A 25,236-nucleotide genomic window follows, 5' to 3' on the forward strand; every position below is an offset into this window, starting at 1 on the left:
CATTATTTTTTAAATATAATAATATATTTAATTTTATGGTCAATATCAGTTTTTTTCACATTGTCAATAGATGGCAGTAGAGTAAACCAAAACGCTGACAAAAGTCACCAGAGAAGAGCGCGCGCAGTATGGCTGGGTCACAGTGGAGGGTCAGTCTAATATCAGTTTATATCTATATTTCATTTGAAAATGTTGAGTAACTCGTTTTCCGTTTGTTTTGTACATATAGTAAATATTGTATACTGTCAGTGTATTTGCATAATGAAGTGTACTACCGGTACTTAACCCAAGTCATTAATGGATACCAAATACAATGCTACTACTATACTTTTGTTGTGAATTACCATGTCATTCTTCATAAATGTTGTACCTTTACTGTGGCAGTACCACTAAATCATTCATTATAACCATTCAGTACTAAATAGTACCATTATTGTTTGTTTTGTAGTTTTGCCAGTAATGCTTCAAGACTTTTGTATTAATTGGCCCTAAATATTTGTTTTTTTTTGTTTTGTATTTTTAATTCTTGGCCACAGCCACCACGTTCCTGTGACATCTACTGGAGTGAATTCAAGCACTGCAAGAGTTTATTAAACAGATTCCATGAATATTACACCTACGGCAAAGCACCAGACTGCCAGCAATGGAAACAAGACTATTACACCTGCAAAGAGTGGGAGAAAACCCAAAGCACACACGCCAAGGTGAGTCTAGAGACAGATGTGGGTTTTAGCTGACACTACCAGTCAAAAGTGTGGAAATAAGTCTCTTCTGCTCATCAAGGCTGCGTTTATGTGATCAAAAATATAGTAAAAATGTGAAATATTTTTTACAATGTAAAATAGCTGTTTTCTTTTTGAATATATGTTAAATTGTAATTTATTCCTGTGATCAAAGCTGAATTTTCAGCATCATTACTCCAGTCTTCAGTGTCACATGATCCTTCAGAAATCATTGTAATATGCTGATTTGCTGCTCAAGATACATTTATGATTATTTTCATTGTTGAAAACAGTTATCCTGCTTCATATTTTATGTTTCATGCAGCAAAAATGCATGCAATTGGTCAAAATAAGATTTTTATTAAAAAATAAAGGCTGTTCTTTTGAACATTGAACCCTGTAAAAAGGCATCCACAAAAAATATTAAGCAGTAAATTGTATCATTATCATCAGTAATAATTGATAACTGCAGCAAATCAGAATGATTTCTGAAGCATCATGTGACATTAAAGAATGGAACATTTGTTTCTGCCATTGAATAAAACAATTTAATAGGTAATTGCGAACGTATCTCACAATTCTGACTTGTTCAGAATTAAATGATAAAGTCAATAAAGTAAAATTACAAGATAAAAAGTCGCAATTACCTTTTTTAGTTTGTATTCTGGAATGGAAACCACACTAAATACTGGAGTAATGATGCTGGAAATTCAGCTTTCACAGAAATTAATTACATTTTAACAAATAGTTACATAGAAAACAGTTAGTTTAAATAGTAATATTTCACAATATTTCTGTAATTTTTTATTCGACCAAATAAATGCAGCCTTGGTGAGACGCCTTTCAAGAACATCTAAACTTTTGACCAGTTATAACCAGCTGTCACATTGCTGTTTATACTGGACGGGGAGTTACCGATATGCCACTCTTCTCTTAATCTGTGTGTTCATCGTCTCATACTTATCATCAGGAAACCCTCCAGGCGAGTGAGAGGAGACGGGTCGCTGAGCAGAGAAAGTTCACTCCGGTCTGGGAGCTTCGGCAAACCCCTCCGGCTGACTGGCATCTCCCGCTCAACCAGGACAAACCACAGGACTCTTAAACACACACATGCAGATCATACAGGACTATGAGGATGCAAAAAGCCAGCACTGAACGTCCCGCTGGGAATCTCCTCACACTACCTCTCCTGGACTCACGCTTCTGTTCTGACTTTCCTGGTGCTCGCTTAAAAAGTCTTGATCAAGTTGAATAAAATGAACAAAGCATTTCATGAGAGAGTAAATATATCTGTAATTAACGAATAGGCTTTATATCCAGAAAGCCCAACTCTTTCATAATTTTGCAGTTTTAAAGTATTTTAAATCTATAAATGCGTTTATAAATTAAGACATGAAATGTTTGGCATTTATTGTTTTACTCGAGCCCTTATTTATTGCGCTACAGGAATCAGAAATGAATATGTAAATGGGTATTATATTATATGTAGCATCTGTATTCTGACACTGACCACCTAAAAGTCACTGCCATAAAGCTAAATATCCCAATAAAGGTATTAATAATTTAACAAACCTTAGTGTTATGTTGCGGGTCAATTTGACCCATTTTGATTTTTGAGTTGACATTTTGTGACTTTTTCTCATTTAGGGTCATGAACATGCATGCGAAGTTTCAAGAACGGGTGTTTTTGACATATACGCATAATTCCTATTACGTTTGTGATGTTCGTGGGTCAGTTTGACCCACATATTTGAATGTTTTGAGGCAGTCATATAGACCCGAAATAATGACATTTCTTGGTTAGGTTTATTTATTTTAGTTACCTACCACCTTATGAAGCTAAAATAGAGCCTTTCCACACTTATTTCAATACAGTAGAATATTTTACGTCTGCTGTAGATCTGATTTTATTGGTGCTCACTAGGAAATGCAAAGCAGTCTTGATCAAGTTAGTGCAACTCTTGAATATGTAACTAACAAAATGAAAGTGAAATAGTCAATACGGCACAAAAATATTAGATAATGTCCGATGTTTTGATTATTTTCCATTCAAACTCTGATCTGTGGTGAATATCAAGGTGTTTTGAGGTGTTTTTAATATGCTTAAAGACAAACCATGTGTAAATTCATGAATCGACAGCATTGCTGAGTATTTCTTTCTTAAAACTGACGTCACAAACGACCTTGTAACCAATTAGGTCAACGTGTGATCATCAACCAGTGGATCTCTGAGTGAGGGAGTGAAGGCGGGGCTCATTTGCATATTCATAGAGCCGCATATACTAAATGAGGCAAGAGTGTCGAGTTACATTTACGATATTTTACGGCATGAAGAATTTTTTTTTTTTCAAGAATGTTGTTTAGGTGATCAAAGATGAGTTTTAAGGGATACAATGATTGACTACAAGGGGACTTTAACTCTTTCAGTCCAAAAGTCATTATTTTGCAGTTTATGACACATTTTAAGAGTTTGGTATTTATTGTTTCACTGGAGATCTTATTTATTGCACTACAGAAATCAGACATTAATATGTAAATGGATAATTATATATCTGCATTGTGTGACTGACCATCTAAAAGTCACTGGCATAAAGCTAAATATCCCAATAAAGGTGTGAAAGAAATGATTTAAAGACCACATCAAGACTTGCAAAATCTTTATTCTTTGTCCTCGTGTTTGTCCTGTTAATGGAGCAGACAAAGAACAACACATTATAATAAAGATAATTTAGCTCTTCATTCTCACAGTCCGTTTCTCTGATGATTTTGACGTCAGTCATGATCCAGAAAACAACACTTGTATCCCTTCTGAGAGCCGTAACTCGGCCTCACTGCGTATAGACTCGCGTAATGTCGTTATATTTGCCTTCTGGGGCCTCGTAGTTTGTAATGGGCGGCGTGTAAGAGGGGCCGTCGTGCTGGAAAGGGAAGATGTCGGTATCGGGACTAACGGCAGCTTTATAAAGCTCTTCTGACTCCAGTTTCAGCTCCTCCAGCGCTTGTCTCTGGGCCTCCAGCGCCTCCTGCATCTCGTGCATCTCCGTCAGGTGCTGCGAACGCTTGAATCGGGACCATTCCTTCAGCAGAAGAGCTCTGCGCTCGCTCTCCTCGAAGCTCAGTTCAGGAGCCTCACGGATCCTGGAGCAAACGGGAATCATTCAAATCACAATGTCTATAACGCTTATTCTAAGTCTGTTTTCCCTACTATTTAATGCCATGCATGTAAAAGCATATTAAGTTAGTAATATAAGAAGTTTTTGGTGTCTACAGAACACTACCGGTCAAAAGTTTGGATAATTACGATTTTTTTTTAATGTTTTGGTTTGTGTTCATCAAGATTGCATTCATTGTAAATATTGTAAAACAGTAATAATGTGAAATTTCAGTATAATTTCAATGTGAATATATTGTGAAATGTTATTTATTCCTGCGATCAAAGCGGAATTTTCAGCATCATTACTCCAGTCTTCAGTGTCACGTGATATTATACTAATAATTATAAATAATAAGATTATATTATTGAATATATTAAATTATTGTATTACTATTATCTTAATTATTAATGTTGAAAATAGTTTTTGCTGCCTAATATTTTGAGGAAACCATGATACTTTTTTCCAGGATTCTTTGAATCAGAAAATTTCAGCTTTAACATGACATGAATAAAATTAATTTTCAAATATATTAAAATAGAAACAGTTATTTTAACCCCTTAACTGATAATATCCTAGACCAGGGGTGCCCAACCCTGCTCCTGCCGAGCACAGTTGATCTCCAACCCTAATTGAACACACCTGCCTTTAATTTCCAAGTGACCCTGAAGACCTTAATTGGTTGCTTCAGGTGTGTTTGATTAGGGTTGGGAGATAAACTGGAGGACAGTCGATCGGCAGGAGCAGGGATTGGGCACCCCTGTCCTAGACGCTTGGCGCTCTTTTTTTAATGGCCTTTTTTCCTTTCACATATTTTATTAATCATCATAAATTAGGTATCATTTGAACGCTTACATACTCAGTATTCATCCACTGAAACCACTTTAAAATCTGACACTTCTAATCACTTCTAAAATCTGAAAACTTACAGCACAATTATTTTTCTAATCTTAATAAAACATATAGTTGGAAAGGTCTGAGACTCAGGGCTCCATATTTGGTGACTGTGATGGAAATTATATTGAGACAGAAATGTATTAATTTGTCACAGGAGAGCGTAATGTGTGCATGACCCGGTGGCTATTTTTAGTATAGCGCCTTAAAATCTCATATGAACTTAAATTTTTGTGATATCAACTTCAAATTTGGAACAAAACTTGGTTAGAGATACAGTTTTGATTTTATAGCATTTTTAGAGTCCAAATTGCTTTCTAAAACTGCATATGAAGAGTTCAGATGCAAAAGCCTCTAAATGCCATTTGAAATTTTCTTCTAAAATGACCATTTTTATCAAGCTTGTATATTTAAGTTCAGTAATTTCACTTAAATGACAATTAATAGGTAATCTTCATTGCCATTTAAGTGAAATCACTGAACTTAAATATACAAGCTTGATAAAAATTATCATTTTAGAAGAAAATTTCAAATGGCACTTAGAGGCTTTTGCATCTGAACTCTTCATATTTGTCTAATGTTGTACAGTACATTTGCTTTAAAGTAAATTATATGTTTGCACTTTCATTTTTTTAGTGTCCTCATTAAAAAGAGACCAATCTTTGGTCTGTATTAAGTTTGGATTTTGCATTTTCTCATTTATGCGACATTTCACAATATTACTGTTTTCACTGTATTTTTGATCAAATAAATAAACTCCAACCAGTACTAAACAAAATTCCCATATCATCTCAATACGTGTAATTTAATAGACTTCACTAGTCCTCTACACATGTGGAGAACAGGAAAATAAAGGATAAAGTATGTGTGTCCAGTTCATTAACCTGGTCTCGTCGAAGCTCTTGGCTGATGTAATGAAGTCTTCAATGGGAATCAGTTCGGGAGGAACTCTCTCCAGCTTTTTAAGCTTCTTCTTTAGACGCTCTTTTATCATTATCTCTCGCCGCGGGTCCACCTTCTTCTTCTTCTTGGGCTCTGCTCTGTTTGATAACACAGAAATATCAACATTTTCAGGCCGAAGCGCTGTATTTTCTACAGTTAAAATCACAATAAACTGATATGAAACAGTATTAGAAGACTAATTTCTGTTTTATAATAACACGTGGTTACAGTTTTTAACACATAACAAAAAGCAGTTAAATGTCCCTGTGTATTATTTATTTTAAGTAACTTGTAGTACCATTAAATTCATGATTACATGGTACATTAAATATGGCAGTCCCATTGTATTTCCATACATGAAAGGTAACTGCAGTAAATATATTTAGGAAGAAACTATGGTGATTTACGTAAGGGAATAGTGGATTTGCACTGACCTTAATGGCACTGAGGTTTTCAGGGAAAGCATTGATGTGAACCAGTGACTGTGTCTGACAGCAACCACAGAACTGCTACTGTAAAAGAGTGATTTATCATCATCATCATCATCATCATGACCTCTATAAAATAAATACTGATATATTCAGATGCACGTGGATTTTTCCACAGTCAAATACATACCATGATGCTTGACTCGATATAATCCGGCTTGCAGTGCGACACACAATCCCCGCCATAATTTACAGTAATATCGACTTTACAAACATCAATGATGAGAAATTAAAACTGTTTTACCATAGTGTTTTACACCTTCCGGTGGCCAATGCGAATCTGTAGGTCATAGTAAAAACACGTCCGTTTAACATACGCACTTTCCGCATTACTATATCTTCATCTTCGACTCATATCAGCAATAATAAATATCATACTTGTTACATAGATAATTTAAAGTAAGTTTACGTGTAAAATGTTTAATATTTGGCGTAGTGTAATATTTGACAGGTTTGTCGAATGTTGTGAAGTGAATGTTGAGGGTAAGTGGGTGAAAGGTCAGCGCGGTGTGTGTGTGTCGCTCAAACGGTCAATAACACAACTCAACTACAATCACTATCATGTCTCTCCTGAGAGGTACGTAAACTTTATAAATGTAACGTTGAATTAAGTGCATTATATTGAAACTACTCGAATGATTTGTTTGTTTTCTCCGCCTTTGCTTCTATAACTACAAACTGCACTTGAACTTCAATCAATGTCACTTATTGTTATACTTTCCTTCTGTTTCCTATTTGAATTTATTTTCTCGTTTTATTTTTTTTCTAACCAGCTAAAACAGATCTGAAATATTCATGGCGGTGAATTTAAAGTTTATTTAAAGGGATTTTGTCTTCAGCTAATTATTGGGAGATTCAAAGCTTCATTTTGAATCATCACTATCATCATCATAATCAAAACTAAAATAAGTAAAAAATAAGAGTGCCCTGTTCTGTAGGAAAATCAAACATCCGATCAAACTATATATAACAGTCATTACTGACAGAATTAGGTTAAAGGTGAGGTCAGTGACACACATTAAAAGTCTTGTTTGCTTATGTAATGTTTACTGATGTAAATGTTGCATGGTTGCAATGCATTTCTACATTTTGCATATTGTAAAGTTTTGATTTTCTTGATATTAAGTGCAGTAAACTGACCAGGGCTGCATTCCCCTAAAGCATTTAATCCAACAATTGTCACCAATGAGTCTCTACCATCAACTTAGGCTTACTGTGCTTTTGGGAAAACAGCCCAGATCTAAGCAGATCTCTCTTGTCTGTTTCTGTCTAGGTGTGTTCATAGTCTCGGCCAAGAGAACGCCGTTCGGCACGTATGGAGGCGTTCTGAAGGACCACAGCGCTACGGATCTGGCTGAACATGCGGCTAAAGCTGCTCTCGCTGCTGGGAATGTGGCGCCGGAGCTGGTCAACAGTATCATCATGGGAAATGTCATGCAGGTGGGATATGATATTCAGTATATTTCAATTTGAAGACACTACAGGTGAAACTCGAAAAATTAGAATAACGTGCAAAAGGTATAATTTTGATGATTATGTCTTACAGCTTATGAAAACCCCAAATTCAAAATCTCAGAAAATTAGAATATTACATGAAATCAAAAAAAAAAAAAAAACGATTTTAAATACAGAATTGTTGGCCGTCTGAAAATGCATCATGCATATGTTTATAGTTATATATATTAAATATATTAGTTTCACCTTTTAATTTTAATTTCTGAAATGCATGAACTTTTGCACTATATTCTAATTTTCGATATAACTCTATTTTCGAGTTTCACCTGTACATGCGCTGGTCAATTTTGAGATTTTGGATTATTTTGCTTCCATACGATGTCCTCTTTCAGACTAGTGGAAAGAAAACATCCTAGTTACTTATTTAAAGGGTTAGTTCCCCCAAAATTAAAATTCTCCTATCATTTACTCGCCCTCAAGCCATCCTGGCTCTTCTAAGCTTTGTAATGGGAGTGAGTGGTAAATCCATCCATCATAAATGTAATTCATAAGCCTAAGTGGGTTAATAAAGGCTTTCTGAAGTGAAGCCATGCATTTGTGTAAGAAAAATATCCATATAGTTATAAATCCTATTAAGTATAATCACTGGCTTCTGGTAACGTCTGTATGTGAGTCTAGTTCCAGTGGAAGAGTGACCTCTGACCCGTTTTACTTTAAAGTTTTACATTTGCAGATTTTATCTACTAAACATATCTTTAAAACTGTGAGTCAGAAATCTCCACTTCAGCAGCTTTAGTTTACACACACACCAAACTTTACAATTTCTTATCCATATTCTGAAGGCTTTTACAGAGGTCTATATGACATTTTACTCCTGTAAATATGGTAAAAACTTTTTTTTTCTGACTGTTGACATATTCAATATATTTTTCTGACTGTTGACATAAAAATAGAAATCCAAATTCTGTAAAAATAAATAAATAAACAAAACTTTTACACTAATGTCAACAAAATGAAAACAGAATTTTTAACCGGACTTTATCCAGTGTTCAGTCATATATCTAATATATATAGTTACTTCCATGTAGTTTAGTATATTATATGTATAAGACAAATCATGCAAGTATCAAATATTATGACTGTTTGTTTCGTTTGTAACATGCCATGGAAAAAGTGTATTTCAGTATTGGTCTATTCAGATTTATTATTAATCCAGACTAGTTTGGCAATACTGACTGTATAAGCTCACCAGTATACCATATATTTTAACTTATTACAGCTCGGCAACTTTACACTTGATCACAGTATTTACCACTGATCCACGATAAAGTTATTTGCACACATCAAACTGATAACGCAGGGGAGAAGGTCTTGTTAAGGTCTTGTTAAGGTCTTTGTAAGGTCTTAAAAATATTTAAAAAGTAGAACAATTAATCAACATTTCAGAATTCTATGAACAATTTAGAATTCACTGTGTGTGTGTGTGCGTGTGTGTGTGTGTGTGTGTGAGTGCATAACTGATTAGTCGACTCCTCTCTCTTTTTGTGATCAATGTGTTTTGCTGCTAGTAGGATCTCCTTTTTCACCTAATAAATGTTGAAGATGTGTTTTATTTTTTTATTTTCTCTCTCTCTGTCATTCAGAGCTCTGCTGACGCTCCCTACATCGCGCGTCACGTGGGTCTGCGGTGTGGCGTTCCCATCCCAGTGCCGGCGCTGACTGTCAACCGCCTCTGCGGGTCTGGATTCCAGTCTATAATCAACGGAGCACAGGTACGAACCCCAATCGACGGCTCAGTCATTTCCTCACAGGAGATGCTGATCAGTGTGTGTGTGTGTGTGTTGTGCTGTAGGAGATCTGCCTGAAAGAGTCAGAGGTGGTCCTGTGTGGCGGCTCAGAGAGCATGAGTCAAGCTCCTTACGCTGTCAGGAACATCCGCTTCGGGACAAAGTTTGGAGTTGATTTGAAGGTAAAGATCATCATGTTGTTCAATGATTTTGAATTTAAAGGGGTTGTGACATGGATTTTTTTATGTTCCTTCAAGGTTCACTTATAATGTTAAGAACGGTTTGGCACAAAAAACAAATACAGGTGAAACTCGAAAAATGTGAATATCGTGCAAAAGTTATAATTTTTATAATTTTGTCTTCAAAATCTCAATTCAATTCAATTTTTATTTATATAGCGCCATTACAACACCCAGAAAGGTGCACAAAGTGCTTTCCATAAAACACATAAAAAAGACAACCGTATATAAAAAATTACGAATTAAAGCTAATCTAAGCAGTTACATCAAAATAACTAAAAACAAAACAAATGATTACGTGTTGAAAGCCTTCCTGAAAAGAAGCTTAGACTAACTTAAACTCTAATCTCAGAAAATTAGAGTGTATTATTGGAGTACAGTACTTATAAAGCTCTGAATAACGTGTGTGTGTGTGTGTGTGTGTCAGCTGGAAGACACGCTGTGGGCAGGACTGACAGATCTGCACATAAAGCTCCCCATGGGCATCACAGCAGAAAACCTGGCAGAGAAATACCAGATCACACGCGACGACTGCGACCAGTACTCCTACGGGACGCAGCAGAGGTGGAAAGCAGGTGAGCGAATGCAACGACCTCCCAGCACTGCATCGCTTTACACACGCACACACACCCCGTCTGGATTACTATCTTTGTGGGACTCTCCCTAGACGTAATGCTTTTTATATTGTACAAACTGTACATTCTGTCCCCTTAACACTAACCCTATCCCTACACCTGCCCATCTCACACACACACACTAACCTTAAACCTGCCCATCACAGGAAAAATTCTGCATTTTTACATTTTCAAAAAAATAAAAAATCATTCTTGATTTATAAACGTGTTTACCCATGGGGACCTCGATTTGGTGACCTCGAGTCCATGCATTCAGGTTTAAGTCCCCACCGGGATAGAAAAACACTCACACACATCTCTCTCTCTCTCGGCTGCAGCTCACGAGGCTGGGTATTACAATGCTGAGATCGCGCCCATCGACGTAAAAGCCAAGAAGGGGAAAGTGTCCATGACGGCTGACGAACACCCGCGTCCACAGACCTCGCTGGAGCAGATGGCCAAGCTGCCCACCGTCTTCAAGAAAGGAGGAACCGTCACTGCAGCCAACGCTTCGGTGCGCAGAACTGAACAGAACAGCATGTGCTTCTAAACAGCATTTCAATAGAATTTGAATAATTCTAATATGCTGATTTGCTGCTCAAGAAACGGTTCTCGATTCTTTGATGAATAGAAAGTTCAAAAGAACAGCATTTATTTTATTTGAATAGACATTTTTTTGTAGTATTATACGTTTACTGTCACTTTTGATCGATTTAATGATCAAATTGGTCTTTGCTGAATATAAATATTAATTGATTTTTCTCTCTTGATATTTTCCCCTGATAATAATCAGAAATTTTTCTTGAGTATCAAATCATCATATTAGTATCTTATTTATGCTAAAAGTTCACCTTTGATCACAGGAATAAATTACACTTTATATTCTATATATTCACATAGAAAACAGCTTTTAAATTGTAATAATATTTCACAATATTACTATTTTTAATGTATTTATGATCAAATAAATGAAGTCTGGGTGAGAGGAAATGACTTAAAACAATCTTATCAACTAAATATTCTTTATATATATATATATATATATATATATATATATATATGTACAGAATATCAACCATATATTCATATAGACCATTGTCCAGAAACACTTCCTGTTTCAGTTTGTAACTCTTTTCTTTATTTTACATGTAAAGAAAACATCTTAAAGATGTTTGTTTAACTTTTTGATTCAGTTTTAAATGTTCTGTTGGTTGTATTTTTTCACAGCTTTTATGTAGTGTTAAAAAACTGAAACAGGAAGTGCTTCTGGACCAGTGTTGTTTACATTTTGCAAAATGGTCTATATTCATATATATATATATATGTGTGTATGTGTGTGTGTGTATACACAGAATATCAACCATATATTCATATACGCATACAAATTTTTGAAATGTTACTCAGCAGTGCCACTAGTGATTTTTTTGTATGCAGTGTATTTGCATGTCTTGATGATGTCACTGGCTCCACCCACAGGGCGTGTCTGATGGAGCTGCTGCTGTGGTCATAGCCAGTGAGGATGCTCTGAAGGCTCACAAACTCACACCATTGGCTAGAATTGTGGCCTATCACATCTCAGGATGTGATCCCAGCATCATGGGAATTGGTGAGTCCGAAATCCACCAATTTATTCTTATATATTTAGGAGGGGGGAAATAAATAAATAACTATATAATATTTTTGTATATACAACAGGGCCTGTACCTGCCATCACAGAAGCCCTGAAGAAGGCTGGTCTTTCACTCAAAGACATGGACCTGGTGGAGGTAGACTTATATCTACATACTCTAGGTTTCTAAATGGGCACATCATACTATGCATGAGTTAACTTGCCCACTTAAATGTTAACTAGAGTGATGAAGAGTGGATTTATTTTGATCTTTTTCAAAGGTCAAGCAGGGTTTCATACACAGTCAAACCAAAATGTATTCAGACATCTTCAACATTTCTCACATCATCACAGTTTATTCGCTATAGTTTAGAAAATGGTAATAAAACATGAGCAGAACTCAGTGGATATTTGACTGGTTTTGTCCGTCCTTCTGTTCGACTCTCACACATGAATTATGTTGAATATCTGTCAGCTGTTAAATGTAACAACACAATTAGATAATACCAGTTTAGCTCAACCAGTGACCAAGCAATGTTTCATGTTGTTCCGTCAGAGTGTATAAAAAGAGCATTAGCAATTACAGAAAACACACTTAAACAAAACACGATCAGCTCAAAGTGTCTGGAAAATATTTAGTAAAAAATGATATCTGGTTTCTGAGTGATTTTTGGTTTGACTGTATCTGTCAGGTCAACGAAGCGTTTGCTGCTCAGTATCTGTCCGTGGCTAAAGCTTTGGGCTTGGACCCTGAGAAGACCAACGTAAACGGAGGAGCCATCGCCATCGGGCACCCGCTCGGAGCCTCTGGGACCAGGATCACTGCGCACCTCGTGCACGAGCTCAGGTAAACACACTCACAACTGCAATCTTTCCATCCAAAGGGCTGAGTTTAACTTGGAATATCGCATAAAACATTTGCAAATAAAGCATCGTTTTCATCCCATGTGTTCAAGAGCACAAAATCATCACTTCCTGGGAAAATGACACAAAATATCTGTAAGAAAAATGGAAGTAGCTCTTTTTTGTTGTTGTTTCGACTGTAATAAACGCTGTAAAGTTCTTGCATTTGGATTCTGGTGTTTGGGAACATGGATCCTGTTCAAAGTCAACATGAAATTACTTTCTGTTCATAAAATGGGTTTTGAGTGCCATTTTAGGTTGTGTAATATGATCATGCATTGCTGTATTTATATTACATGAAGTCACGTGTTGTATTCTCTGTTCACAGGAGACGCGGTGGGAAGTATGCGGTCGGCTCTGCCTGCATTGGTGGCGGTCAGGGAATCGCAGTTATACTGGAAAACACAAACTGAGAACATCACACACACATGTTGCTGCAAACCAATCAAGTCAAATTAAAAACCTAATTCACACTGTCTTCCTAAAGTCTGTAAAAAAACATAGCCTGTGTACAAACATGGAATAAAAAGTTTATTTTGCACATGATGATAGTAAAATGACTCCAGGATCATGTGAGTGAGTGATGGAGCCGTTTCTGTGCAGAAGTTGCAGCGATCAGTGATGCTGGAAGTAACGTGCCTTGCTGTACTTGTGTCTCTGTGCCTAATCCAACATCCGGCTCGACTCACCATCTCCATGCACTTCTGCTGCTTCCCAGAAATGTTATATATTTGCTCTGTTTTGATTTAACTCTTGATTATGGACTTTACTAAATGGTTTTGTATAGAATGTTGACTAAACATGTTCACCGACCAGAGCCCTGACTGTTCTTATCAATAAACAATGTGCGGTATAATACCACATTGTGTCATTTCCCTCTTGGCATGCAGATTTATTCATATATAGGTGGAGTTATACATACTGAAATAACAAAGGTGGATCAGCCGTAGCACAGTCTTTAAATAATAACTAATGAATATTCTTATTCTAGATCAGTTTTCTGTTCAGTTGGAGTAAATGAATGCACTGTTGTCTTGTTTTAGACTGTTATTATATAGAAAATATACGGTCTAAACCCTTTTAAAAATTGCGTGAAATATTGTACATAGGATTTAAAATGTTAAAAGTGGTGTATACATATATATTATATTCACGTATAGTATACACACACTTAAATATATATATACACACACACACACACACACTTTTCTAACATTTATGTACAATATTTATGCATACATTCTTCATATTACATTCTACATATAGGGTAAAATATTACATAGCCTACATTCTTTAAATGTATAACAATTTACAAAACTTTGTATTGACCGTTTCTAAATCGGCTTTATTGCTTTAATTCACTTCTACAATACAAAAGTACAATTTGCGACAATTTCACAAAAGACGAGAATATTATAAGCCGAACAGCGGCAATCGCGCGCAGTCAGTGTGGCCAAAAATAGCGCGTGTGCCTTTAAGAGCGGAAGCAAAACCCCGAGCTTATCACGTCACGACTATATATACGTCAAGTGCCCGGATGTCGGTCTTTTTTTCTAGCTGAAGGTAATTGTGGCTTTCGTGTCTGTTTTGTCCAAGTACAATCTGCATTAATCTGGTTAATCTGCTCGTAATATTTCACTCCTGTTCATATATGAATGTTTGAATACACACATAGCGCTAGTATCCGTGAATATTAGTGGATGTGATGTATGTTTTAACGTACGTAATGAATGTTCGGCGCGCTGAGGCCTGACACCGGCTGCATGTGAACTGAAACGGAATTTGTGTGTTTATATTAATATTAAAAACCATAAAGTCATATGTGACGGCTTGTCATGAGAACAAGGGCGTTAAATAGACTATAATGACGCTTGTTCGTCTAGACATGAGTTTATGTGTTGTAGCATTAATGCTAACAGGCTAGTCACGTTGAGAAACTAACGTTACAGTAACATGCTTATACATATATATTATACACACACATATATGTATGTTAAAGCTGAGGGTTCGTTATTATTGTGGTGTATCCATTAATGTAATAAGTTGTACGATCAACAGTTAATGATATGCAGCAGATCAGATATTCAGATTAGGGTTATACTCCATTGTGAATAGAATTAGTAAAATAGCAATGCTAATGTTGAGCTATCATGTGAAAAACACTACACAAAAAATCTAAATTGACTTAGAGCAGCTTTACTATTGGATGATGCATGTTCTTAATGTCTAAAATCTTTGCATGTATTTATATTTTAATGTGTGTCTTATTTTCTCAGATGGCTGAGGGCGATAAGAAGAAGGTTGTCCGAAGACACACCAGCCGTAACCCTGTGCTGGTCCGGGGCATCGGCCGCTACTCCCGCTCTGCCATGGCCGCCCGCAGAGCCATGTACAAGAGGAAGACCAAAGCTCCAGTGACGAAGGTGACTGGAGCAACTCTCTGATCCAGGATCAGTCTCACCCCTTCATCAGCTGTTTTCTGATGCTCTGTCTTGATGTTTCAGGTTGAAAAGAAAATCAGGGAGAAGAAAATTAAAAAGGAAAAGAAGAATTCCACCACAGTCACCAAATCTGTCGGCGGAGACAAAAATGGAGGCACCCGGGCTGTAAAACGCCGCAAGATGGTGAGAGAAAGACATTTACCACCAGATCCCGGAGGCTATCCGTTTTAAAATAGGTTTAACATTCAGGGACATTTTGACCATGATGTAAACGTGTTTTAGTCCTGTGGAAGACTTTCCTCCAAAAAATAAGACTTTGACTCTAACTCAGAATGTGTGATCTAAACTAATGCAATATGTTTAGTTATTGTGGTTTTAATATCAAAGTTAATGCACTCAAAGCAATTTAATTCTATACATTGATTAAAAAGTTTGTTAGGAATTCTCAGATTTTATAAATTTCATATATGTTCAACGCAAATTTCTTTTGTATATTATGAAAAATGTCTCTTTTCATGCATCAGTGTTTATGTAATCCTTGAAAAATTAGTTTTTTTTGGTGCATTCAGTCCTTGAAGTTTTTAATCGGATACAACATTGTTTTAGTTCAATATCGAGGGCTTGGAGCCAGAAGGGCGTAAGTGGCAGGAGAAACATAACAAAATTTTGACCACGCTACAATCACCTGTATTATTAACCTCAAACCACAAACATTGTAACCACAGGCATACTTGCATGAAATGAGAATTTAAGTAAAAAATGTATGGCATATTAACACAATGAACATGTTCTGAAACATTTTCAATAAGTCAAATAAGCCTTTTTGTTGCTTTATTCAATACAGTTTGATCTATTTTTGGCACCATTGGATAGAGCTCATCGAGACCTTTATTTTGATATAAAGAAGTCATATTCGCCCCAAAATGCCACTTGCGCCCCTCTGGCTCCAAGCCCTCGATATTACCTTATGACCACTTTTCACAATGCAAAATAAATACAGATTTGGAGGGTTTGGCCAATTCAATCATAGCAGCCGAATAGACCTTAATCAGAGTAATGGCATATTTGAACAACAAACTAGAACAAGGCTGTGAGGGATAGAATAACAATATACATTTTTCAGCTGATAAATGTCTTTTCGGAAAACTAGTCAAAAACTCAACAAGTTGTGTGATCTAGGACCTTTAAACTGTGTGTGAAGGCTTGTTTAATCTCTTTTCAATTCAATATGGCGTCTAACCTGACAAAGGTCTTTTGCATTCAACGTTGTGTTTTACCACGTTCATGTTCTCATCTCTCTCTCGTTTCTGTGTCCAGCCCCGTTATTACCCCACAGAAGACGTGCGCCGTAAGCTGCGGAGTCACGGCATCAAGCCCTTCAGTCAGCACCGGAGGAAACTGCGCAAGTCCATCACCCCTGGAACAGTCCTGATCCTGCTGACCGGACGCCACCGCGGGAAGGTACATGCTCGCACGCTCCGTATATACACGCTCAGCGCGTATTCAATCATCTCTCCTCGGCCTGTTATATTGAAAATGTATGTTTTACAATTTGCAGTATGACGTTATCTATTGCTAAATTATGGCTCATCATAGACTAGCAAACCACAAAGCTAGCTAATGCCACTATCATCAGTGGAAGACCGCTAACGTTAACATTAATGAACTTTTTCTGCCTAAATAAAGTAATGATTACTGTATTTATAACTAGCATATCTCTAGTTACAGTCCCTGCATTGTAAAACGTAAGTTAGACTTGCGAGGAGTGAACATTTAGACATCGAGAAAAAGTATCAATTGTATCTTGTGCAGAAAAGTTAGCTTTTCTTTTACACGTGTGTGATATCCAACAATATTTAATGAAATAAAAAATATCGGTCGACATATTGGATTTTAAAACCCAAAAATATTTGTATCGGCCTTCAAAATCCTTTATCGGTCGGGCTCTAGTCTGTAGCAGGGAAATCTTAGGGGTGTAACAATATATAGTGTGACAATAGATTCCAATGCAACGATATGTATTGTGGATAGTGATGACGTATATTGTGAATAGTTCACCCAAGAAAAAATTTGTGTGTGAGGAGCAAAAAATCAAGTTTTAGTGTCAGTACTACATTGAACAAGTTGAATATAATGTATAATAATGCAATGGTGGAATTTTTTTTGGCTCCTGATAATGCCAAATGTCTTGAGAGTGCGAGCATATTCGTCTGTATCTTCAGCTTCAGAATCATCAATATTGTTAATCTGGTGTGTCTATTGTCCTGTGCTTTGGGTTTCCAGCACCAAGTCCAAACCTAGTCACTTACACACACAATGACGATGTAATATCTAATTTAGCATTTTAATCAACAGTGCATTTTTTTTTTTTGTTAACTTATCACCACGTGATTTGGAGTATTGCAATAATATCGTGATGTGTATCAAATCGTGATGCGAGGGTCTTGTTGCACCCCTATCAAATATCATCAGACTTTGGTTTTAAATCTCAGAAGTTGATATCCAAACACAGCTATTGTTCTTCACATGTGTAGCAAATCAATGGGTGAAACGCCTACATGCAAAGCAGCGACCTGCGCAGACACTCACTCCCACACAAACACTTGTTAACTCTATTCTGCTGAATTGGGGGGATAAGTTGCACTTGATATTTGCATTGCAAAAGCGGTTCAGATGAGGATTGCAGAAAACGTCACAGGCTGTTAACCGTGTGTGTGTGTGTTTCTTCTCCAGCGTGTGGTCTTCCTCAAGCAGCTGGACAGCGGCCTCCTCCTCGTCACCGGTGAGTGAGAACGTCTGTCTGTTCAATGGACGGAGAGGATTTTGAAATAAAATACAGTAGTCAACGTTTGAGGTGGATCAAAACCTTTCATCAGAGTGAATTTTGAACAAAACCCGTTCTTGTCTTTTAGGACAACTTTATGAACTTTTTTTTAATCCACTTCAAATGTTGACTACTGTAAATGAATTGGTGTGTCAGTTCGTGCAGGCTGTGACTTAAGTAAACGTGTTATCAGTTTCAGAGTCTTTTAATTTACTCTGATTGAAGCTGCTCTGAAACGCTGAGCTGCACGCATATAAATGGACTAATACTAGTATATCAATATTAGTAATTTAATTATTAAAAGAAGTCAATTTTATCCCGTAACTCATCTTTAATCACCAGAATGACACAATTTGCAATATTCTTAATGCCTTAAAATATCTTGAATGTAACTTGACACCCTTCCCTCATTAAATATTTGTGGCTCTATGAATATGCAAATGAGCCCTGCCTCCACTCACTCACTCAGATCCACTGGTTGACGATCACTCGTTGATCTGATTGGTGACAAACCATGTTTTTGAGACTCTGGTTCACTGCAGTTTTAAGGAGAAAATACTCAGCAATGATGTCGACTTTACACATGGTTTGTCTTGAAGAATATTTAAAACAGACATTGTTTTTTTTATAAAATTTTACAGAAACGTTTTACAGTATGATTAGTATTACAATAATTTCGTTTAATTTAATCACAAAATCATTATTTTAGTCATGTTGAATTGGTCAAAAACAGTGTGAATATGGCATAATGAAAACTTGTGAAGAGTAAAACAAAGTACCCACACCCAAAGATTTTCCCCAAATCGCTCAAGCCTAAAAAGTGAAAAGAGCATTTTAATTTTGTGCAAATGAACTCTTCTAGAATGATTAATAGTTATTCATTTATAGTTCGTCATCTTGTAAAACTTTCTTTTTTCTTTAATTTCATATTGTAGAAAATCAATCATTAGTGCACAGCTGTTATTGTGGAGTTTGTTCCAGTTTGAGGGAGTGAATGATTGATGGCTGTCTCTGGTCTCTCTCAGGTCCTCTGGCTCTGAACCGAGTGCCTCTGCGTAGAGCTCACCAGAAGTTCTGCATCGCCACCAACACCAAACTGGACATCTCTGGCATCAAGATCCCCAGTACACTGGTCGATTCCTACTTCAAGAAGAAGAAGATGAGGAAACCCAAGCACCAGGAGGGAGAAATCTTTGACACAGAGAAGGAGGTAAAACACCAATGCTTGTGCAGGAATCTGGATGGATGACTCTTGGCTGTCAACGTTTCCATTACAGATTGCTCAACTTTAGCTAGATATTTTTTCTAGATATCTGTAAAAAAAAAAAAACTATTGTAAAATGATGGTGTTTCCATTGACTGATGTTATGTGATAAAGTCATTTTTTTTTTCTCTCATGATAAGTCGTTCCAAAAATCATGGTAATGGAAGATGGTGTTTTTATACATCATAGCCACGACTAGCCATTATTGTTAATCGGAGACGCGTGTGTTTTCCGAGCATTAATGGCAAGGAAAGACTCTTTGCTGCGAGCGGTTTCTATCTCATTTGGTCTTGATTGTAGCATTTTTGTGAGGTTTAGAATCCAGTATTCCTGTAATTCTTTTGTCTTATTTAATGAACAATTTTCCAAATACACTACACCATCTAAGTCAGGTGACTGTGAATGTACAAGAACTGTTTCCATTGCAGTTTTGCAAAATACTCCTTTTTCAAATCGCCTCATGTGAGCAGAAAAACATTTTTGCGATTAAACGCGAGTTAGCGGCTTGTGACCGCAAATGAGTTTTCTGATGTTTTTATTTTTCTGTTTCTGCAGAAGTACCAGTTGACGGAGCAGCGCAAGGCAGACCAGAAAGCAGTGGATTCTCTTCTGCTTCCTCTGATCAAGAAGGTTCCCGAACTCAAGGGGTACCTGCGCTCCACATTCTCCCTGTCTAATGGAGTCTATCCACACAAACTGGTTTTCTAAACTGCAAATAAAGTTTCCACCCAGATCACTTTCTCGGCCTCAGTTCTTGCATTTTATGTTGCACACCAAATCATTCAGGTCAACTTTGTTGTCTGTATGAGGTAGTATTTTAAAAATAGCTTTGCAAATGTTCCATTGCAGTCAGCTTAAAATAAGTATTAAATTGTTATGAGCAATAGCACTCGATTTCTAAATCAGTCTGCTTTGAGCATTCATCTCTAGTGGCTATTTTTAGGTTTAATGATCTGTGGTGCGTGTACACCACTATTGTTAGAAATGTTTTTATATTAATGTTGACATGAATGTACAAGCTAATGTTCCCATCAACCTATTTTGCTTAAGAGTTGTGCATAGCTTGTATTCTTATTCCATGAGAAGCACTTCTTGAATTAAATGTGACTGAAGTTAATGTTTGCTGTATGGGAGTCCATCCATGATCACCGTAAGATGACTAGAAATTGCTAAAATGAATAGAAGTATCAAAATCATTCTTTTGAAATGCTAAGTTGAAACTGTGCAAAGTACAACCCTATTCATAGTTTATTTCAACCAATATTATTCAAATTCATACTTGCACAATGAAAGTCAATGTTTCATCAATAGGTGAACAAAACTCAGGCCTGAAAGTTTGTGAGATGTGCATTAAACTCACAATTCTGACTGTTTCTCTCCCTTGCAATTTACTTTTCCTTCAGAATAGGTTTTTACCACAATTTCTGAAAAAAATTAAATTATAAATTAAAAAAACTAAAATTTAAGAGTATATTTCTCGTTTACCCTCTTGGAAATGATTGCTCCTATTACCATCATCAGATGTTGCACCATAAACCTTCAGACACAAAATTCCAGGCAAACGGCCAAACCATTTTGCTTTAATTAAAAAAAAATGCAGGTGACATAAAACGCTGTATAGAAAACAAGAATAAATACAGTTGTTTCGTTATGGCATTTCCCTCCCAAATGGCCGTTTTCTAAACAATAATCAGAATGAAAGGAGAAGAGAAGCAGCCGAGAGAAGGCAGGTCCCAGTACAGGAATGGTTCGCCTCGTCAGTACAGTCAGTTCATTGCGGTCTGTATAATCATGTGGCGTCGCTCAGCCCGATTTGAAGAGCAAGATGGCCACCTGACCCAGGTAGAAGTAGATGAAGTGTTTGGTCTCGTGAGTCACGTAGCTGCCGAAGTTCCTTCCCACGATGCAATGCCAGGTGGGGTTGTACTTTTTGTCAAACTCCTAATGGAAAGAATAAATTTAAAGTCAAATAATATGAAATGCTGTTTTTGACTCAAAGCGAAAGGCGTGACTTTATTAAAATTCTTCAGGAACCAGTTTAGAAGGGAGCGGTTGAAAACGAAACATGCAAAGACACATTGCAACTTGGAATAAGCAATGAATCATGCACAATTAGACACTAATGAAACACTAATGAATGTTGATTTTGGGTTGACTTCTCCAATAACCTGACAATAAATGCATTCATGAGCACATCTTCACTGCTAAATACAAGCCTTACAAAGAAAATGGACGCCCATAAAGTGTACAGTCTAACTAGTGTTGTCAAAAATATGATATTTAGATATGCATCTATACTGAAATATCGGACACTGCTCCAATACTCAGTTTCGATACACTGATACAAGCGGTCCGTTCTCCCTCTCTTCTCTCCGACCGGTGTATTGACACACACACTTCTCCTCTCACTCATCTCATTTGCTCCGGTTGAGTAGCCTAGTGCTTGTATTGGACATGATTTCAATAATTCCCGCAGGTTTCGCGGTCACACCACTGATACTATACAAGCGGAGCGCAAAACAACTCGAGAACCAAATTGAGGCTTATCACGCGTAAACTGTCAAATACACACAAAATGTTTCTAAAATGGCCGTTTCGGCGTGTATTCAGGTAAACAGTTGTGAAAGCAAACACATGTTGTGTATCAGTATATTGGATCCGCGCATATGTTTTTAAAAGTGACAGCAGCCTAATAAACCTGCTTCTGTCTGTCATTAATGTTAATCAAAGAACAAAATACAAAGAGAAAAATCCCTCTCTGCTCTTGACTGAATCACTTTTGTAACTTTAATTGTAAGCATTGATCTGTAGTGTAATATTTACAATGAGGACCATCTGAGGTTATTTTATATCTTATTTATTTATAACTTCAGTGTGACTTATTTCCAAGTGAAATAGAGGATGGGGTTTTATTTTAGCACAACTCCTCTCAATCCCTCGCTCACAGCAGACGGACGGTTGTTAAAGATATGCAACCCAAGCCGTCAAACTGAGAGGGAACGTCATTCCAGAGCGGAAGATTTTGATTAAAGATTACCACGACAAACACGTTTTCTGTGTATTAACTTTTTTTTCTGCACGGATGAATTGTTCACCAAAAGACTAGTAATGTGCGCTAGCCTAGTAAAGTAAATGGGGTTAATTTTGATTACATGATGACTTCAATGTCTTTATTTCTATTTATACTTAAGTAGTATTTCTTACACGAATACTGCTGTTAAAGTCACAGCTTTAAATCACAACTTGAAGCTGTGATTATTTCATTTGTCGTTCCATTTGCAATTTGTTCTTATGTTATTGCTGACTGTTTACTTGTCTTGTTTGTATAAATTTAGTTTAAATATTAAAATAAAGCCCCCCCTGTGCTGTGAGAAAGCCATTTCAACAAAATTACCCAAATAATATAGAAATAAAAATGTCTTTATGGCAGTTTTTCACATACCGAAAAACTAAATAAACGATACCGAATATAGATATTTTTCAAGGTATCGTATCGATATTTTCCGAAAAACGATACCAAATAGCGATATTTTCCAAGGTATCATATCGAAGTTGGATAGTAATATCTAAATGGCAGTTTTCCCCATGATATCGATAATGGTATCAAATATCGATATTTTGCAAGGTTTCGTATAGAAGTTGGAAAGTCCTGCAAACCGGCGATTACCTTCTTGATATAGGCAGCGATGTCCTTCTCGATGTTGTACTTCTCCAGCGCCTGTGTTGCGCACTCCACCGCGTCCTGCTGCATCTCCTCGGACATGTCCGCATTCTTGATCACGGCCTTTCTGTCAGACATGGTTGTTCTGTAGCCACAAACATTTCATGAGGAATGGGTGACATTTCATGAGGAATGGGTGAATTTAATCAGAGACCGCCCAAACAACACCCTGTGACGCACCCACACTGCTTTCTGCCCTGCCCTAAATCAATCCCACAATCCCCAAGCATCTGCTGGTGAAACTGGTGAACGATGGCCAGCCATCAGAGTCAGGATGGGCATTATATAAAAAAAGCACATCAGATTCTCCACAGCCATTATTCCATCTTTATTACATAACATCACGTGGCGTTTTTCGCCAGGTTACTGTTGCCATGGACACCTGAACTAAATCCAGTACTCAGCAACACAGATTTTCCCAAACTTATAATTATTTTCAAATAATTTTCATATAATTTAAGGCTGAACAAACCAACTTAATCATCTTAAATTACCAAATCAAATGCATGTGAGATGCGTTAATTTATTGGTGGGATATAAATGAATGGCGCCGTGGTTATTTTTAGAAATGAGAAATACTTCGCGCGTTTTTATATTAAATTACAGACTTCTGCATCTTCTTATTTATACTCTGAACAATATTTGTTTTTATTATTTCATTTATGTTTAAGTCCGTAGCTGAATTAAATATAGATGTGCACTCAACTAGGTACAGTTTTGCTTGCTCTGAACGGAAAAAAAACACTAGATATTTAGTTGTACTGACTAATATGCAATAGAAAAGGAAAAATGTACCTTTTTACCTTATTTACGTGCAGATTTCCGTATAAGGAGAGAAAGGAGTCTCACTCGCTGCTTCTGTGATGCTCCCGCTGTGTGCTTGACCAAAGTAATGTAGGTGTGTAACGGCCCGTTGCCTCCTCCCACTCTTGAATCTTATTGGCTGTCGCTGCAATACCCGGCTCTGTGATTGGTCAGCTCTGCAAGAGTCTCGTAGCAATGTTCCCCTGCATTTTATTTCAGACCATCATGCCTTGCGTTCAAGACGCTTCGCTGAACTCCATAGCAACAATCAGAGAGGGAATTCTCGAATTCTCCGGAAGAAGGGCGGGAGAAATGCCAGAAACGTTGGAATGTGATCGTGGAAATATTTATTTTTAACCAAGGTTTGAAATTAATTATTTTCATAAATATATATGTTTAAACAAAATAAACTGAGGGAAAAGTTAATCGCAGCAGACAAATGAAGCTGCAAACATTTTTTATCGACATAAATTCAAGAAACTACATGGCAATCTCGCAAGCAGGACCCTTCAAAAGTTTGAAAACATTAAAGGTGCTATATATAGGCCTAACTATTCTTTAAAATGAATAATTTTTTATTGCCTGTGTGTGAAGGGGTTGTAATCACATATTACAATGATCCACTTGTAAGTTAGGGTTTTGCTATTACCTCTGAGAGCCAGTATTGCTATTTCTCCTTATAGAGTCTCCGGGTCGGATTTTTCTGCGAAATCCATTGGATGTGACGTGCATGCACGTTCCCGAGCCGGCACTGGAGTCTGATAACACCAAAAAAACTCCACACACACACTCCAGGTGAGTACAACACACACTCCAACACACAAACTCCACATAAATATAAATAACAAAACAAAAAAATCGACTAAAACACGGATCAACATCGGCAGAGCGTTTGCATTATGGAGATACCTCCGCTATTATTATTCTGATAAATCACAAGTTTTCAGATATTTATGATAGCTTTAAGATATGCTGAAATAATGGTAAACTGTAATGAAATAGCAAGGTAAACTACAACATATATGAGACATGAAACGAATACAAAAGCCTTTTTCGGGATAACAAAAAGTCGGTGCTTTAGGATGTAACTTTTATTTTATGAACTAGATCTACTGTCTAACGTCACTCATCAATCCACTACTATCATATTGTTTTTTAATACTCATTTCCAGACACGTTCAGTACAGTAATGTTACTTCCTACGATCTTACTGTTACACTGTCTAGTTCACGAACAGTTTTCGTTATCATATTATACATCCACCTGTGTTGACATTGCTGATTGTGAAAGATACACAAATAGTGTAATGCCTTAGGCTAGATAACACCACAAATGTAACGTTATCATGGTACGAGCATGGAGCATTAGTTCAGTCAA

The 25,236-nt window shown here is 36.7% G+C and overlaps 5 protein-coding genes across 6 annotated transcripts; 3 read left to right on the top strand and 2 right to left on the bottom strand.

Moving 5' to 3' along the window:
* The first annotated feature begins 31 nt into the window (after positions 1 to 31).
* Positions 32 to 1,942, top strand: c14h22orf39 (chromosome 14 C22orf39 homolog). Its single transcript, XM_039687114.2, has 3 exons — positions 32 to 149; positions 537 to 704; positions 1,693 to 1,942. The coding sequence occupies exons 1-3, from the start codon at positions 129 to 131 to the stop codon at positions 1,822 to 1,824; spliced, it is 321 nt and encodes a 106-aa protein (XP_039543048.2). The 5' UTR covers positions 32 to 128; the 3' UTR covers positions 1,825 to 1,942.
* A 1,420-nt stretch (positions 1,943 to 3,362) lies between these two features.
* Positions 3,363 to 6,652, bottom strand: mrpl40 (mitochondrial ribosomal protein L40). 2 transcript variants are annotated; one of them, XM_039686773.2, is made up of 4 exons: positions 6,329 to 6,652; positions 6,145 to 6,219; positions 5,653 to 5,808; positions 3,363 to 3,860 (listed from the first exon to the last, which is right to left on the bottom strand). In XM_039686773.2, exons 1-4 carry the CDS (start codon positions 6,382 to 6,384, stop codon positions 3,551 to 3,553), a joined length of 597 nt encoding a protein of 198 aa, XP_039542707.1. In that variant the 5' UTR covers positions 6,385 to 6,652; the 3' UTR covers positions 3,363 to 3,550. The 2 variants fall into 2 exon arrangements, with proteins under 2 accessions (XP_039542707.1, XP_039542706.1); XM_039686772.2 differs by having other exon boundaries at positions 6,145 to 6,222; positions 6,329 to 6,489.
* On the top strand, positions 6,651 to 13,666 carry acaa2 (acetyl-CoA acyltransferase 2). The gene is made up of 10 exons (XM_039686771.2): positions 6,651 to 6,775; positions 7,472 to 7,638; positions 9,297 to 9,425; positions 9,506 to 9,622; positions 10,107 to 10,254; positions 10,632 to 10,807; positions 11,770 to 11,899; positions 11,989 to 12,059; positions 12,595 to 12,749; positions 13,134 to 13,666. The coding sequence occupies exons 1-10, from the start codon at positions 6,760 to 6,762 to the stop codon at positions 13,216 to 13,218; spliced, it is 1,194 nt and encodes a 397-aa protein (XP_039542705.1). The 5' UTR covers positions 6,651 to 6,759; the 3' UTR covers positions 13,219 to 13,666.
* Positions 13,667 to 15,012: 1,346 nt separating this feature from the next.
* rpl6 (ribosomal protein L6) lies at positions 15,013 to 20,067 on the top strand. The gene is made up of 6 exons (XM_039686500.2): positions 15,013 to 15,228; positions 15,310 to 15,429; positions 16,564 to 16,707; positions 17,980 to 18,028; positions 19,096 to 19,280; positions 19,890 to 20,067. Exons 1-6 carry the CDS (start codon positions 15,019 to 15,021, stop codon positions 20,040 to 20,042), a joined length of 861 nt encoding a protein of 286 aa, XP_039542434.2. The 5' UTR covers positions 15,013 to 15,018; the 3' UTR covers positions 20,043 to 20,067.
* Positions 20,068 to 20,898: 831 nt separating this feature from the next.
* dynll1 (dynein, light chain, LC8-type 1) lies at positions 20,899 to 23,977 on the bottom strand. Its single transcript, XM_039686501.2, has 3 exons — positions 23,859 to 23,977; positions 23,002 to 23,140; positions 20,899 to 21,275 (listed from the first exon to the last, which is right to left on the bottom strand). Exons 2-3 carry the CDS (start codon positions 23,131 to 23,133, stop codon positions 21,138 to 21,140), a joined length of 270 nt encoding a protein of 89 aa, XP_039542435.1. The 5' UTR covers positions 23,134 to 23,140; positions 23,859 to 23,977; the 3' UTR covers positions 20,899 to 21,137.
* Between the last annotated feature and the right edge of the window lie 1,259 nt (positions 23,978 to 25,236).

The sequence above is a fragment of the Pimephales promelas genome, chromosome 14, assembly GCF_988280905.1.
Source record: "Pimephales promelas chromosome 14, fPimPro1.hap1.1, whole genome shotgun sequence".
NCBI classification, from domain to species: Eukaryota; Metazoa; Chordata; class Actinopteri; order Cypriniformes; family Leuciscidae; genus Pimephales; species Pimephales promelas.